Source organism: Quercus suber, unplaced genomic scaffold, assembly GCF_002906115.3.
Source record: "Quercus suber isolate HL8 unplaced genomic scaffold, Cork oak 2.0 scaffold_1, whole genome shotgun sequence".
NCBI classification, from domain to species: Eukaryota; Viridiplantae; Streptophyta; class Magnoliopsida; order Fagales; family Fagaceae; genus Quercus; species Quercus suber.
Window position 1 is genome coordinate 1313950 of NW_027069468.1, and position 15694 is coordinate 1329643.

Genomic DNA, 15694 nt, shown 5'->3' on the forward strand with positions numbered 1-15694 from the left:
TTTTCAGTTTATTCTGTGTTCTTTTTGGGTGTGAAGCATCAAGGACTAGGATTCTCAACTTGAGGCCAAGAACTAGAAGGGACCAGGAAGGATTGAAATTTTATGTGAACATAGGATCCTAAGAAAATACTTATGGGGCCTAGTAGTAGGGCTACGGGACAAAATTATGTGTTGTATGATTGCAATGCAAACAGATGAAGGAAACATACAAACGGATCAGAATGAACTACTAGGAGTTTAATTAGGCACTGGCAAATTGACTAGTCCCGCACCCGAGAATAAAATTACTTGCAACTAGTAATGGCAGCCTTGGAACCTACAGGAGGCTGCGAGTATTGGCATTGTAACGCGGCCATGGCAGGTGATAAACATGTATAAATGTCCTTAACGTGAAGATTTAGTTCCCGAAAGAAAATTAATTTGTGAAAATTGTTCTTATTTTAAGAACCAACCTATGAGTTTGCTCTACTTCCCGGGCTACCAGAGTGCCAAGAAACTAGGAAATCGCTTGTTAGGAGCCAATTTTTCACACAATACAAACAATCAAGTGTAAAGGTGTATTTTTTGGCATATTCCAAAGGTTTCTTGTAATTGATCATGCAAATACTTTGTATAATGTATTTTGTGGGTCTTTATCTAATTAGGTTGAGGATTCATGAGGTAAATTGAAGTTGTTCAAGATGGAGGTTCGGTCTAGCAAAAAGTTGTATGGCGAAGTAGCACGTGAGAAACAACTGGAAAATCAGTTGAGGTAGTTATTTTGCAGGACATTGGGTCGAAATGGTCAAAACCTGAGAGAATTCAGTTACAAATTCTCCTACTGTTCTAGCCTTTACCCAACCTTTTATTTAACATATTTCTCATGAGATTAATACCCTAATTTCCGAGTTCATTGCGAGTAGGAGCTTTTAGAGGGCTTGAGTACATCTTTGCTACATTAATTGGAGAGTTTTGAGGGTAATTTTGTACTACAATATTCTAGTGGATCGTTTTCAATGGTAGGGCTGTAGAGAGTTTTTCTACCCGGTTCTCAGATTTTCCTGTTTGATAACACATTTGTGTGTTATGGTTGTGTTATTGTCTCTTTACATTACGCTGGTTTTATTGTTTATACATGGTTATTAATGTTAACTTGGCTAATTATGTACACAATTGGACCTTAAATTGGTAGATTAGCTTAAAATTTGCATTACATTGTAACTTGGGGTCTAATTGATCGTCGTAGTCTTAATTGAATTTGATTGTGTTTCTCAATAATAATAAAAAGCCGAAAAGAGGTTCTACCTATTTTAGGCTTTATTGGAAACTTGGCAAGTGGGTTTGGAGTGTTTGCAAAGCCCATACGCTCCTGGAAGAAATGCTGTGAAAAAGCCCAATACAAGAGGACATGCTGGATATTATAAAGCAAAGCAAGCAGAATAATAAGTTGACCATTTACCGTACTCGGCACAAAACAGAAATAATGAACAATTTTTAAAAAATTTTGATGTTACTTTTATGAAAATTTTAAAATTATAAAATAAATTCAATTTTTTTTAATTAAATTTTAAAAAAAAAAGTATTTTATAAACGAATTATTTCAAGACATCCGTTAAAATAACTCTTATTCGAAACATGTCGCTTTTGCTTTGTAGAGGATTTTAACAACATCCCTAAGTTGCTATAAAATTCAGAAAAACTCCAACATTAGCTGAACACACCAAACTCCACCCTTCATTAATTTATGATATCAAAGGGCTTTGTTGTAGACACCCAACAACTATAGTTGTGTGTGTTTTTCCCTTCATTATAAATTTATAATTAGTATCACAAGCTGCCATCTTTCTCCCTCCTCACTTAACCCATGCCTCCACTCATTTATAACTCATTAATGTAGAGATTATCGAACATATATAGTCATAACTGGCTTGTTGTTTCCTATCTTTGCCGATAGATTAGGACTAGGAAGAAATGAGGATGCACTCGTAGCCGCCATTGCTGCCAATGTTAAGGCAAAAAGGGAACTCGGGTCCAAAGACAAAGCCAGTCAAAATTCAAGAGTCAAGACAACGAAAAGGGCCCAACGTTTTTGTGAGACCAATAGAGAGGCACGTAGCATCACTCTGTTGGAATCATGCCACCAAATTAAGGCGTGGAGCATGCAAAAAGAAAGAACCATCATCTTAAGATGCCTTATTCCACCGAGTCCCATGAGGTCAATCAAAGGGGTTGTAAAGCCACAAATAACTCTTTTATACCAGATGCTCCATTACATGCAACAAGCCTAGTATGGACAAATGAATGAGGCTAAAACTTAGTAACATAGTAGGGATGTCTGATGTCTCCCATGTTGTCAAAATGGGGTGATGATATTATTAATGAAGTTATAGCACATTCTGCTTATTTTGTTAATTAATTTTCTTTATGGAATGGTCATTAGGCACATTTAAATTTCAAATACTTGAAAGTTGAAATATATGTCCAAGCATGGTTTAATTTCTTATGAGCATGATGATAATGCTAAGTGTGAAATGTGTATTCAAGCCAAATTACAAGAAGCCCTTCTCAAGCTCCCATAGAGATTCACAAATTTTAGATCTTATACATATTCTAATATGAGATGAGTTCAAGTTACACCTGATGTAACTTCACAAGAATTATACATTTTTTGAACCACTGATTACTATTAGATTTAAAGGTTAAAAAACACTCATGGTAATGTTATTATTGCTCTCTAGAAATTAGCCAATTAAGCATTAACTCTTCTTAATAAAGGGGGAAAAAACACACAACATTAACTTTCACTCTTCTCCTCATCATCATCTTCTTCCTGTCTTCCTCTCTCACATCACCTTCTTGTTCTCATGCAAACAAATCATAAGGGAGCAAGATAGATGTTGGTTGTATATTTAGCTACTTAGGTTTGCCGTGACTTTTGATGTAGAGGTTAGCAACTAAATTGTTATTTTGGGGTGTGTTGAGCATTGGAGAAGACTTTGGGGCCATATCATGGAGGACATTAACCATGGTGGTCCTTGGAATGTTGCTGTTGAGTATTGATTATCCAAACACAAATAATGCCAAAGTATTAGCTTATTTTGCCATAAACCATGATGCTTTGCATATATTGATGGAAGAGAGCCCACATTTTTAAAAATCTTTCAAAAGACCATGGTGGGAGATGATGACATGGCTGAAACATAATGTTGTTAGAGCACTAATTTTTTTTAATTGACTTAGTCCGTGTTTTTAATCCTTAGAAATACTTGGCCTCAACAATCATTCTTTAAAACAATAGTGACTTTGGCCATGTATTTCTAAAATTTTCCAGTATCTCAAGACAGTACTGTAAAGAAATCAATGGTGAAGGCTAGAAAATACATATTGCAGAAAGAAAGATGTGAGAGAGGAAGAAGATGATGATGAGGATAGAGTGAACGTTAATGCTATGGTTTTTTTTTTTTTTTAAAGAAGAGTTAATGCTTAATTGGCTAATTTCTAGAGAGCAATAATGCTATTACCATGAGTGTTTTTTGACTCTTAAATCTAATAGTAATCAGTAGTCCAAAAAAAATGTGTAACTTTTATGATGTTATACCAGGTATAACTTGAATCTATCTCTTCTAATATATTTGAATTAAATGGTTTGTTAACTAGCGGAGTCAATAGGTACTTTGAAAATGTGTAACTCTTATAATGTTACACCAAGTATTACTTGAACCTATCTCTTCTAATATATTTGAATTAAATAATTTATTAACTAGCGGAGCAAAAAGGTACTTTGAAAAGTTCAAACATTGCAAATCAAAAGTAGAAATGATAGATGTGGGAAATACTTTTTACATGATTTCTTCACTTTTTGTGAAGAATATGAAATTGTACATCAAATGCCTACTTGTTAGACTCTTCAACAAATTGGTTTGGCTAAAGGAAAAATCGGACACTTGTAGAGACAGAGACACGGTTAGAGTTCACTATCTTAAATGCAAAATTACCCTTTTTTTTTTTTTTTTTTTTTAAAAAAAAAAAAATTTGTGGGTAGAGGCACGAATAGCGTTCCATGCTCAAGTTCAATTAACGGTTAGAGTTCACTATCTTAAATGCAAAATTACCCTTTTTTTTTTTTTTTTTTTTTAAAAAAAAAAAAATTTGTGGGTAGAGGCACGAATAGCGTTCCATGCTCAAGTTCAATTTAAGAAAATACAAATGTCATCATATGGATGGTGGAATGGTAGAAAATCAAAACTTGATTTCATTAAAGTCCTTTTGGGTTAAATTAGGACCAAGAATTAATTTATTAAAAAAAAAAAGAAGAAGAAGAAGAAGAAGTTTTCTTGTGGGTTACTCCAATCAAACAGTCAAATTCTTGGTAGAACTTTGTCAAATTTGGTTAGCACTGGTCAAACTTAGTCTAAATTGATAATTTCAATACACATAATTTTTCAATTTGAGAAACACATGCTCTGCCGACTTGATTTTTGACAACATAGGTTGGGGTATACATATCCAAAATTCCTATGGTTAATTATTAACAAAGATATGAAATTTAATGATTTCTTCTTCTTCATAGTCAAAAGAGAGTTTTATAGATTTAAAAAAAAAAAGAAAAAAAGAAAAGATTATTAGAAAATCAAGGCCGCAATATCAGTATGTGCAGTTTGAGGTTGAAACTGCAGACAAAGTGAATGATATGAATATAGTTCACATATTCAAGATGAGATGTGTGATATTTACCTTTTTGACCTAGGTTCGATAACTAAATTAAGGTAAAATTACACTCTCCCTTAACAATATCTCCTCATATCTCTTATAGCATGATCAATTTTTTAAAATTGAAAAAAATGTGCGTAAACTAATCAATAATGACTTTAGTACTCTCCAATAACAAACAATTCACATGTGTAATGATGACCCTTCAAATTAATATGCATGTGATGTGTTTATGCATGAAATTTGTTTGTTATTAGAGGGATTAAAGTCATTAAAAACTTAGCATGTGGGTCTAGACAAATTCTCATTTTTATTGTTTCGAATTTTCCATTAAATTTGACTGAAAATACTCACAAAGAAATAAAATGCTTGTTACAAAAAGCCAAGGGGATTGTTACAACTTATCTTAAGAGGAGAAATACAATTTTCCCTAGAATTGATTAAAGATAAGTAACCAATCACACCTAAAAAAATCAATTAGTCATGAGTCTTCATAAATCATTAATTTCCCACTTCTCAAATATTGCACATGATGCTCGTGTGGAGAATGTGTAAGATACGCCCAAGCAAACAAACATTGTCATTCTCAGTGGTCGATTCCTTGAGATGATCTAGCTTTCAACACCCTCTATAATCACTTATCACTCCATCAATTAGAATCGGGTATCTCTCAAGGAAAGGCCATAATCCCATTGCTGCACTGTGATGGAATTGTCTAGTCGACTTCATGGAAGAGGTAGGCTCAAGCAACCAAGAAACGTTTGTGTGATAAAAAAGAGCTGGTAATGTTGATGAGCATTATTGAATTTGCAGGTCAACAGAGGTAAAAGATCAGAAAGTCCAGACCATATAAAACTGAACTTCAAATTTAGATGACCGCTAATGAGGGCTTAATTGAGTATCTAAAAAGTATTTACAGGGCTATAGGCCCACTAAATCTTTCCCGGTTTAAACGGTTGTAACTCACAACCAAATAAAGAAATGAATTCAGTAATATTAAAATATCACACACAATAATTTTCACAATAAAGTGTTGTCAATTTTCACTAACAGTACTTTATTATATTTTTAAAAATTTTAAGAAAAAAAAGATAAAGTTTAGTTACAAAATTCATTGTAATTTAAAACTACAATCTTACTTAATATCTTTTTATTGGAGGTGAATTTTGACAAATCCACAATTGGATTACATTTTCCTCTTATATCCTTCATGCTTACAAAAATTCTATAAAATTAAAGATCAATAATTATATCATCAATAAATTGTTTAATTGCAAGTTTTTATAGTTTAAAATTATGCATAAAATGTAAGATTATAGATCATATAGTTAATAATATCCAATTGACACAAAATTTGATATGTATATTAAGAACATAAAGAAGGGTAAGACTTAAGTTCAATGTCTAGTAGTACTAGACTCGTTAAGATAATGACATATGTCAACTTTTGAACATGTGTCACCATTTGACTGGATCCAGTACACTGAATGCACTGGACCTAAACCAAATTTCGTAAAAAATATGCAATTTAAAAGTTAGATTTTTAAAATGGAAATGCATAGATTTTACACAAACTACTTGAATTTTTTTTTTTTTTGGGAAAATCTTATTGAAAAGTTGTTAATGTGTGGTATATTACAGTTACCAAGCTCTTTAAATACGTTACACTCATTTGGTAACCAAGTTGATAAAATATTTTACCCAAAATATTTTATATGTTTGAAAATATTTTACTTCGAAATAAACAGAACGTATGTAGAAAACATTATTCAAGGGTTTTATATTTTAGTGCTATGTGGCATAAACATGCTAGCAACTGTTGCCAATTTATTTAAGTTTTTTAGACTTGATATACCCGTTTAGTAATCATGTTAATAAAATGGATTTTTTGTTTTTTTTTTTTTTTTGTTTTTTGAGAAAGCTAATAAATGAATTTAGGGATGAGAAACGAATAAAGAATACATTATAAAAGTGTTTTATACTTTTGGCTATTTATCATAAAAAGAAATAGCAAGTGTTGAGAATTTTCATTCTTGAATATTAACAATTCGATTAAGGATAAAATTTAAGTATAATATCTTAGATTATCTAATTAAATTAAAACATATGAAAATATATATATCTTTCCGAAAGATAATTAAATTTAATGAATCCATGTATTGAATTTACCAAAACATAACTTCAAGACAAAAAGCATTATGACAAATGGTTAAAGACAATAGGAATTTTAAATTTTAAAAAATTATATATAAAAAAAAAAAAAAAAAAAAAAAAAAATTAGAAGTTTTTTCATGAGTCCACCAGTGTCCAGTGTTAAAGATGATAAAATCTGCTCCTTTATATTGATCAGAAGATCTCCCTACTAAATCAAGACGAAGAGTTTCCTTCTTTGATCCATTTTTGTCAGGCAATTCCCATTCTCGAACTAAGAAAGGAGATACAAAGAACTCGACAGTGCAGTCATAATCCTATCCATCCAACCATTCCAAACCAAAAGAGAAAAACAATAAATAAGGGAATGATGCACATCATAACAAGGAAATAACCAAATTAATGCAGTACACAAATAAGTAGAGCAGTTCATTAACCTACTTTGAATATGAAAGAGTATGATGCTTCCCCTCGAAAATAGTGTCTACCATTGGCTTCATAAACCTTGCTCTTATCTTTCGCTGAGTTCCTCAAGATGCAAACTAGAGATTCCCACATATTCCTATTCAGAGAATCACCAACAAAAACTAGCCGCTTGCCTCTCAACAAATCCAATAAGCGACTTCCGTCCAACCTATAAACAAAAGTTCATCTAAGCCAACCTCATTAATGAAAACAACCCAACAAACTAAATTCATGGATCAATTCCAATAGAGGTATATATTGTATAAAACAAAGCCAAAAAAACTAGAAGACTAATAAGAAGAATAATTAAATAAATAAACTGGAGGCTAAAACTCATTACCTACTCTGATCTAAGCAACACACGACCCAGATACTAAATTAAATTATCACCTTACTTGTAACTACCTTAATTCAAGCTTGATATAACATAACACAAAGTCGTTTTGAATATCAATTATACTAAAACAGTCAGCCATTAAAAAATGAAACTTTTATACTCTTACTGGATACCAATCTCGGATTAACAGAATGCAGAATCTGAATTGAAAATCATTTTGACTTCACAATTAAAAATAAACATTTCAAATAAATACCCAACAAAAAATCAAAATCATCGTAGGAATCTACAATTACACCACATACCTAGGAAGATTGCACCCCTTAGGCTTCCATTTCATTTTCTGGTAATCTTTATCAGGTCTACCATTAAGAATACAATTGAACTGCTCATCAATCAGCGAACAAGACCCAGGTTTGTAAAGCGGATACGAATCGTCTCTCACCCATTCCCCATCAAAAAAATCACAGTTAATCAAAGACTCCACCAAACTATCCCCTCCCTTCTTCACCGAAACACCTGATTTACTCTCATTGCCCTGTTTCTTCAACAGGGAAGCGCCTTTCCCTGCCTCATCAGAATCACTCTTCCTTGGAGAACCCAATGAACTCAAACTCTGATTTTTAGCCACAGGAGCTTTTGCCGGGGCTGATATTGAAGTCTGATTGGTGTTCAAAACTTTACCTTTATCAGAATTCTCTACACTTTGAGTTTGGTTATTCACAAAAGTTGGTTCTTTATTCACACTAGGAACAGAATTCACAGGCACAGTTGTAGTGTGATTCGCTTCTGCCGCCGGGGTTCTGGGGCAACAAGTATAGTCTGATTTGGATTTGGGACTTTACCCTTATCAGAAACCAGTGTAGTTTGAGTATGGTTCTGGAGCTCTTTGCTGGGAGATTGGAATGTGGTACTAGTCTGATTTGAGTTTGGGACTTTACCCTTATCAGAAACCAGTGGAGTTTGAGTATGGTTTTGAAGCTCTTTGTTGGGACTAGGAGATTGGAATGTGGTATTAGTAGATCTATAAGTATTAGTGGTTTGTGGGGAAGTGTTGTTGGGGAAGAAGTAGTAGAAAATAGAAGAGAATTGAGATCTATCAGAATCACTGTCGGTGGTGGTGCTACTACTACTGAAGATGTTGGTGAACCAAGGAGAAGCAGAGTTAGAAGAGGGACTGAAAGCTAAGAAAACAGTGAAAGCAACAAAAGCAAGCATGAACCCATATACAAAAACAACGGTTCTTCTTGTTTTGAGGATGAAGAAGAGGCTTTTGAGGTCTGAGATCAAGGTTCCTCCATTGATATTGGGGATGTTCTTTACAGCATTATTATCCATGGAAGAAGAAGAAGAGAATTGAGAGAAAGAGAAAGAGAGAGAGTGGGGGTTGTTGAAGGATCAAGAAGAGTGGAAAGAGAATAATGTGGCACTAGTAATAGTTCTAGAGAGAGAGAGAGAGTTTGTGGTCTCTGTGAGAAGTGAGAACTCTAGAAAAAGTGAATGCCACTGTTTAGTGTATACTTCGTTTGTACGTTTTTTTAGAGAGAGAGAGAGAGAGAGTAGAGGGTTTACAGTTTCCTATGAATGAAAGTGGAACCGACGCCCCTTGTCACTTTGGAAAATAGAGTCTTGAAATATGACCATTGTTTTGTGGTTAATTTGCGTCGGTTGCCACTGTTGTCATGTGATTCGGAGAATTTTTGGAGATCACTGTAGTAGTCACTACTCACCACGTGTACTGTTTTCCCCATCGCTTGGTTTCAAAAAACACCTATCATCCGCAAAAAATTGCACCATTGTTCTTTATAGATACACACGAAAAACAAACATTTAACTATTTAAGGAAAGAAACTTGCTTTAATTTTAAATTCAATAATTATATATTATTTTAGTCACCATATAAGGCTTTTAAAATATATTGATATTGCTATCAAAATAAATAAATAAAGAAAATATATATTAATATTCAACGCATAAAAAAAAAGTCTGAATTTGGTAAATATGAGGTGTATAACTCATGTTTTACACAATTAAATAAGAAATTGTTACATCAACATTTTATTTAAAATTCAATACATTCTATTACATTTAATAACATCTCAATAACCTTTTAATTTGGTTAGATTTGTAAATGGGAATTAGAATTAGTTGGATATGATTGCTCTTATTTGTAAATATATGATAAGATAATATGACACGTTGAAATTAAAGGGATAAAATATAAGTTTTTTTTTTTACCATATTTTTACAGAATTTAATTTCTAAAAAAAATTGAAGAAAGAATGAATTTTNAAAAAACCCTACACTATTACTTATTGATTTTCCCCAAAACACATGGTAAATCTTTGAAACTCCTATACATAAACATAGTTTACTAAATTTGTATAGAAAAATCACTACACTATTTTAGAGACTGAAAAAGAATATCTCTCTCTCTCTCTCTCTCTCTCTCTCTACGATGTTTTCAAAATAAACTACCAAAGTTAAAGATGAATACTACTCACAATAACAGATTATGATGAATACCACTATATTTCAATGTTTATTTAAATGCATATTAGTTACAAAATTCAATCCTCATTTCACTATGCCTAAAAAACTCTAATGCATCCTAATCCTACAAATAACCGAGTACATGAAAAGCTTCTTTTTGAATTAGCATCTCCTATTAGTTCTCAACAATGGGATACCTGTAGTTCATTAAAAAAAATAATAATAATTTGTATGCGGCAGCTTATGCATTTGTTATTTTCTTATTTTGTTGATTCAATGATTTGTATTTTGCTCCCGCTAAGTATTCATGATCCACAATAGTAGCTACCATGATGCCAATCTCTAACGCTACAACATGAGAAACACTATCGTGTAAGATTCAAATAACAATTTTCAGAATTATAATTGTACATAGAATGGCCAAACATCCCATGTGACAAAGTAGGGAAAAGTTAAAAAGTGTAAACCAAAATGGTTTTCTATATTCTTATTAGATGCCAGTACTATCAAAAGAAACAAATTGTCGTAATCATCAAGCTAGAATTCCCCGTGTCTAAATAAATAATATTTACTTCATCTTCTAAGGAAAGGAATGACATCAAAGAGAGCCTCAACAAACATAGTTTGAGACACTATAACAAGGATCCCATGTACAAGGTATGAAAGTGTAAACCCAAATGGTTGTCTCTATGCGTACTACATGCAGTACTCATCAAAAGAAACAAATTTTCGTAATCTTCAAGCTAAATTCCGAGTCTCTAAGCAAAGAGTAATATTTACTGCATTTTCTTAGTAAAGGAAATGACATGAAAGAGAGCAAAACAAATATAGTTTTTTACAATTTTAAGGATTCCATCTATCAGAATCACTGTCGGTGGTGGTGCTACTACTACTGAAGATGTTGGTGAACCAAGGAGAAGCAGAGTTAGAAGAGGGACTGAAAGCTAAGAAAACAGTGAAAGCAACAAAAGCAAGCATGAACCCATATACAAAAACAACGGTTCTTCTTGTTTTGAGGATGAAGAAGAGGCTTTTGAGGTCTGAGATCAAGGTTCCTCCATTGATATTGGGGATGTTCTTTACAGCATTATTATCCATGGAAGAAGAAGAAGAGAATTGAGAGAAAGAGAAAGAGAGAGAGTGGGGGTTGTTGAAGGATCAAGAAGAGTGGAAAGAGAATAATGTGGCACTAGTAATAGTTCTAGAGAGAGAGAGAGAGTTTGTGGTCTCTGTGAGAAGTGAGAACTCTAGAAAAAGTGAATGCCACTGTTTAGTGTATACTTCGTTTGTACGTTTTTTTAGAGAGAGAGAGAGAGAGAGTAGAGGGTTTACAGTTTCCTATGAATGAAAGTGGAACCGACGCCCCTTGTCACTTTGGAAAATAGAGTCTTGAAATATGACCATTGTTTTGTGGTTAATTTGCGTCGGTTGCCACTGTTGTCATGTGATTCGGAGAATTTTTGGAGATCACTGTAGTAGTCACTACTCACCACGTGTACTGTTTTCCCCATCGCTTGGTTTCAAAAAACACCTATCATCCGCAAAAAATTGCACCATTGTTCTTTATAGATACACACGAAAAACAAACATTTAACTATTTAAGGAAAGAAACTTGCTTTAATTTTAAATTCAATAATTATATATTATTTTAGTCACCATATAAGGCTTTTAAAATATATTGATATTGCTATCAAAATAAATAAATAAAGAAAATATATATTAATATTCAACGCATAAAAAAAAAGTCTGAATTTGGTAAATATGAGGTGTATAACTCATGTTTTACACAATTAAATAAGAAATTGTTATATCAACATTTTATTTAAAATTCAATACATTCTATTACATTTAATAACATCTCAATAACCTTTTAATTTGGTTAGATTTGTAAATGGGAATTAGAATTAGTTGGATATGATTGCTCTTATTTGTAAATATATGATAAGATAATATGACACGTTGAAATTAAAGGGATAAAATATAAGTTTTTTTTTTTACCATATTTTTACAGAATTTAATTTCTAAAAAAAATTGAAGAAAGAATGAATTTTCTCTCTTTTTTTTTTTTTTCAAACCTTTGGACTTTTTTTTTTTTCTTTTTAAGAAGAAATCAAACCTTTGGATTTCAACTCAAATAATAAAAGTTAAAAATATAAATATCATCCGAAGTTTGGGCTAACTAGCCGAACCCCATTTTATGGGGTGGAAACTTCAAAGTTTCAACGTTATTTTCATTGTCAAAAAATATTGTAATTTGATGATACCATATTTATTTAAAATTATTTATGTCCGGTCATCAATTAACGGAGAAAAAACTGCAATTAGCAAAAGGTCAGAGGGTAGGTGAACCCCAGCTCCTATAACGGAAATGAAATTGCTAGAACGGCGGCTATGTTCAACCATTATTTTGTTTTTTAGAAGACTAGCTTTCATATATTTTTTCCTTTGGTCCAGACTCCAGTGATATATACTAGAATTAGATAAAGGACTATAAAACGAAAGATCCCGCCCAACATTCCCCGATTATTGTAACGACCTTTTTATCTATTTTTTGAGTAAATGACTCGCTATATCAAAATTCATAAACAACCCTTTTTTTTTTTTTTTAGAAGAATTCATAAACAACCTTGAGTAATAAAGTAATTAATTTTTGACTTTTTTTTTTTTTTTTTGGTTGAGAAAAATTAACTTTTGACGTTGAACTATATATGCAAATAGCATTCACAATTGTGGCAAAAATTGTAATATTAATTAGTCCAATTAATAGGTATTTTAGGGTATTTATTAATGAATTACTTTAAGATAATTTTAATATCACTTCTATGGAAAATATAAATACTATAAAAATCAAGAATAATACTACAATCACAAATTATTTTACCACATTTTTACAAATTGTTATTTTGACCAACTTCTTATTAGTTCTCATCTAGTCCCATCAATAACATTATTATTTTTATTTACCAACAATCACTCACCTCATTAGCCATTTGTAAAAAGTTTTTGTAACAAAAATATTTTCCACAAATCAATAACTTATGTGTGTGTGTGTGTGTGTGTAGAATGTCCTATTAAGAAATGTTTTTAAAGTATTCGTTAATAAACTATTGAGAAATGTTAACCAATACCCCAATTTTAGAAGCTATTTTTAGAAATATTTGGTTGAGAGAATGATAAAACAAAAAATATTGTTGACAATCTCATAAAAGCAGTGTCAAAATTTTTATTATAGTTTATTAACAATTGTCCCAAGAACATCTGTCAACATGATCTTAAATTATTTTAAAAAAATTTTAATACAGCTTTCATAGAAAATATAAAAAAAATTGTCAAAAAATAAATCAAGTTTTTTTTTCTTTTTAATAAAATACTTCTAAAAATAATTCCTAAAAAATTCATTAATTTTTTCTCGTAAAAAATTCAAAAAAAAAATTGTAAACTAATGCAGTTCTCCGAGTTAGTTTAAGCGTGGCCTTGAAAGTTGAAAGTTGGAAAGCCGAATACAGTTCATGCTGTTTGCACTTTTCACCGTCTTACTTTAATGGAGTAGCTAGTAGGAGGAAAACGAAGTAAATGATTTTCCGCGTGGGACCGTACATAACTGTTTCCAGCTTTCAATTCAGTCGTACTCATCCGTATGTGTCAACTCAACTCGAACGCTATGCGATCCAATGAGAGAGAGATCTAACGGTTCTGAGCCATGGAGGTTTGAGTGTTCGGCACACCCATCATCTGACCGTTATCTAAAATAGCTTTCTCCCTCTATCTCTTTATTCCACATGGCCTGTGAGGCTGTAACGTGGAATGTTTTTATTGGGGGTCGACAGGGACAGAGCGGACACGGAAAATGGCCAATGGTATTGCCATTCAATGGAATCACCTTTTTACTTTCTTCTGCTTTCTTTGATTCCTTTGTTGGCAAATGACATATACGCTTGCTACATATATAAAGAAAAAAAGTATAGGTCTACAAATATTTTTACAACTTCTTACCATAATTGTAACATAATAGAATGAAATTGGTGAAAAAAAATGGTAAATTTATATTTAAGTGATGGTCACTCACAAACTCACAGTCTACTATATCAAAATTATAATAAAAGAAAGTTATAAAATAATTTGTGATTCTAGAACTATAAAAATACACGCTTACAACTAAAGCTACAAATTGTCAATATAGCTAATTGGAAGTGATGAAATAAAACTGGTGAATTCATAACTTTATCATTTACAACTTATTACATGGACAAATTATGGTTCTAGCATTATTATAAGATATAGTTATAGGACACAAATCAAGCATGGAACCAATTTTTCCGTACACGATTGTAATGCCATAACTCGAGATCCGGTCTGTTTTGGATAGAGGTGGCAATTCGTGTTCGCGTGTCGGGTTCGTGTCGTGTCAAGTCATAAGTATTCGATTACATAGGTCAACACTAACCCGACATGTTTATTAAACGGGTCAAGATTCCTAACCCTAACGCGACTCATTTATTAAACAGATCAGTCGTGTCGACCTATTTATCAGATTTTATCAAAATAAAAAGAAAAAACTTATGAATAAACAAACAAATAAATATTTTTAATATAAAATTTAGAACTAATAAGTAATTGTATCACAAATAATCGTTCAAAACTAAAACATATCCTAATATCACAAATAATCAATCACAATATATCAAAGAAAATAAATCAAAACAACTAATATGTTTATATACCTAGAGTTTGAAGGGTATATTGGTAAAATATCATTTAATTAAACGGGTCAGATGGGTCAAACGAGTTCTATGTGTTCAACACTAACCCAACCCATTTATTAAACGGGTCAGCCATGTCAACCCGAATATGACACGAACCTATTAAGCCTCAACTCATAACTTGTTAATTTCGTGTCATGTCATGTCGGGTTCGTGGGTTGTGTCAAATTTTGCCACCCCTAATTTTGGAGACGAGTTTTCTCTCCCTATCCTGTTGGGTAACAAATACTGATTTGATTTGATTGTTTTTATGAGAGTTTGAAAAATGGGGCATATAAAAAAATTCAAAATCAAAATCAAATCTAATGAAGAGAATTAGATCTAGTGAAGCTAAACAAAATTAAAAATTTTCCTCTAGTTTTCTATTGCAAACAGACTTAGTTTTTTATTTTATTTTTTAATATTTTTTTTGCTAAATACAAACAGACTTAGTTTAAACTTAAGACTTTAACGCCAGTAATTAAAAAAAACTAATTTAAACTTTCTAATTATATTACAAATGATTGAATAAGTTAAGGAAATAAAAATGACATGATTGATGTAATCTTGCAAATGACGTCAAATACATTTTAAAGAAAGATTGACATTCACAAAGAAAATCAATTAGTGATTAGCGGGAAGAGTGATGAGATATGTGCTTGTTTAACATATTCCCTCAAATTCTTAAGGAAGTTTTGTGATAAAATTTGGAATATTATGGTCTTTGGTTTAGATATTTTATGGCCAAAAAAAAAATTGTTCTAATTTTGTTTTATTAAAAAAAAGAAAGAATCTTTTTCTGTTAAAAAAAGAAAGAAAA

The 15694-nt window shown here is 31.7% G+C and overlaps 1 protein-coding gene across 1 annotated transcript; it reads right to left on the reverse strand.

Moving 5' to 3' along the window:
* Positions 1-6965: 6965 nt before the first annotated feature.
* Positions 6966-9233, reverse strand: LOC112028346 (protein trichome birefringence; the record flags this gene model as incomplete). The annotated part of the gene is given in 4 exon segments (XM_065774991.1): positions 6966-7157; positions 7282-7474; positions 7948-8443; positions 8446-9233. Coding segments are annotated over 4 exon segments (1416 nt in total), but the record flags the coding sequence as incomplete, so codon positions are not given.
* Between the last annotated feature and the right edge of the window lie 6461 nt (positions 9234-15694).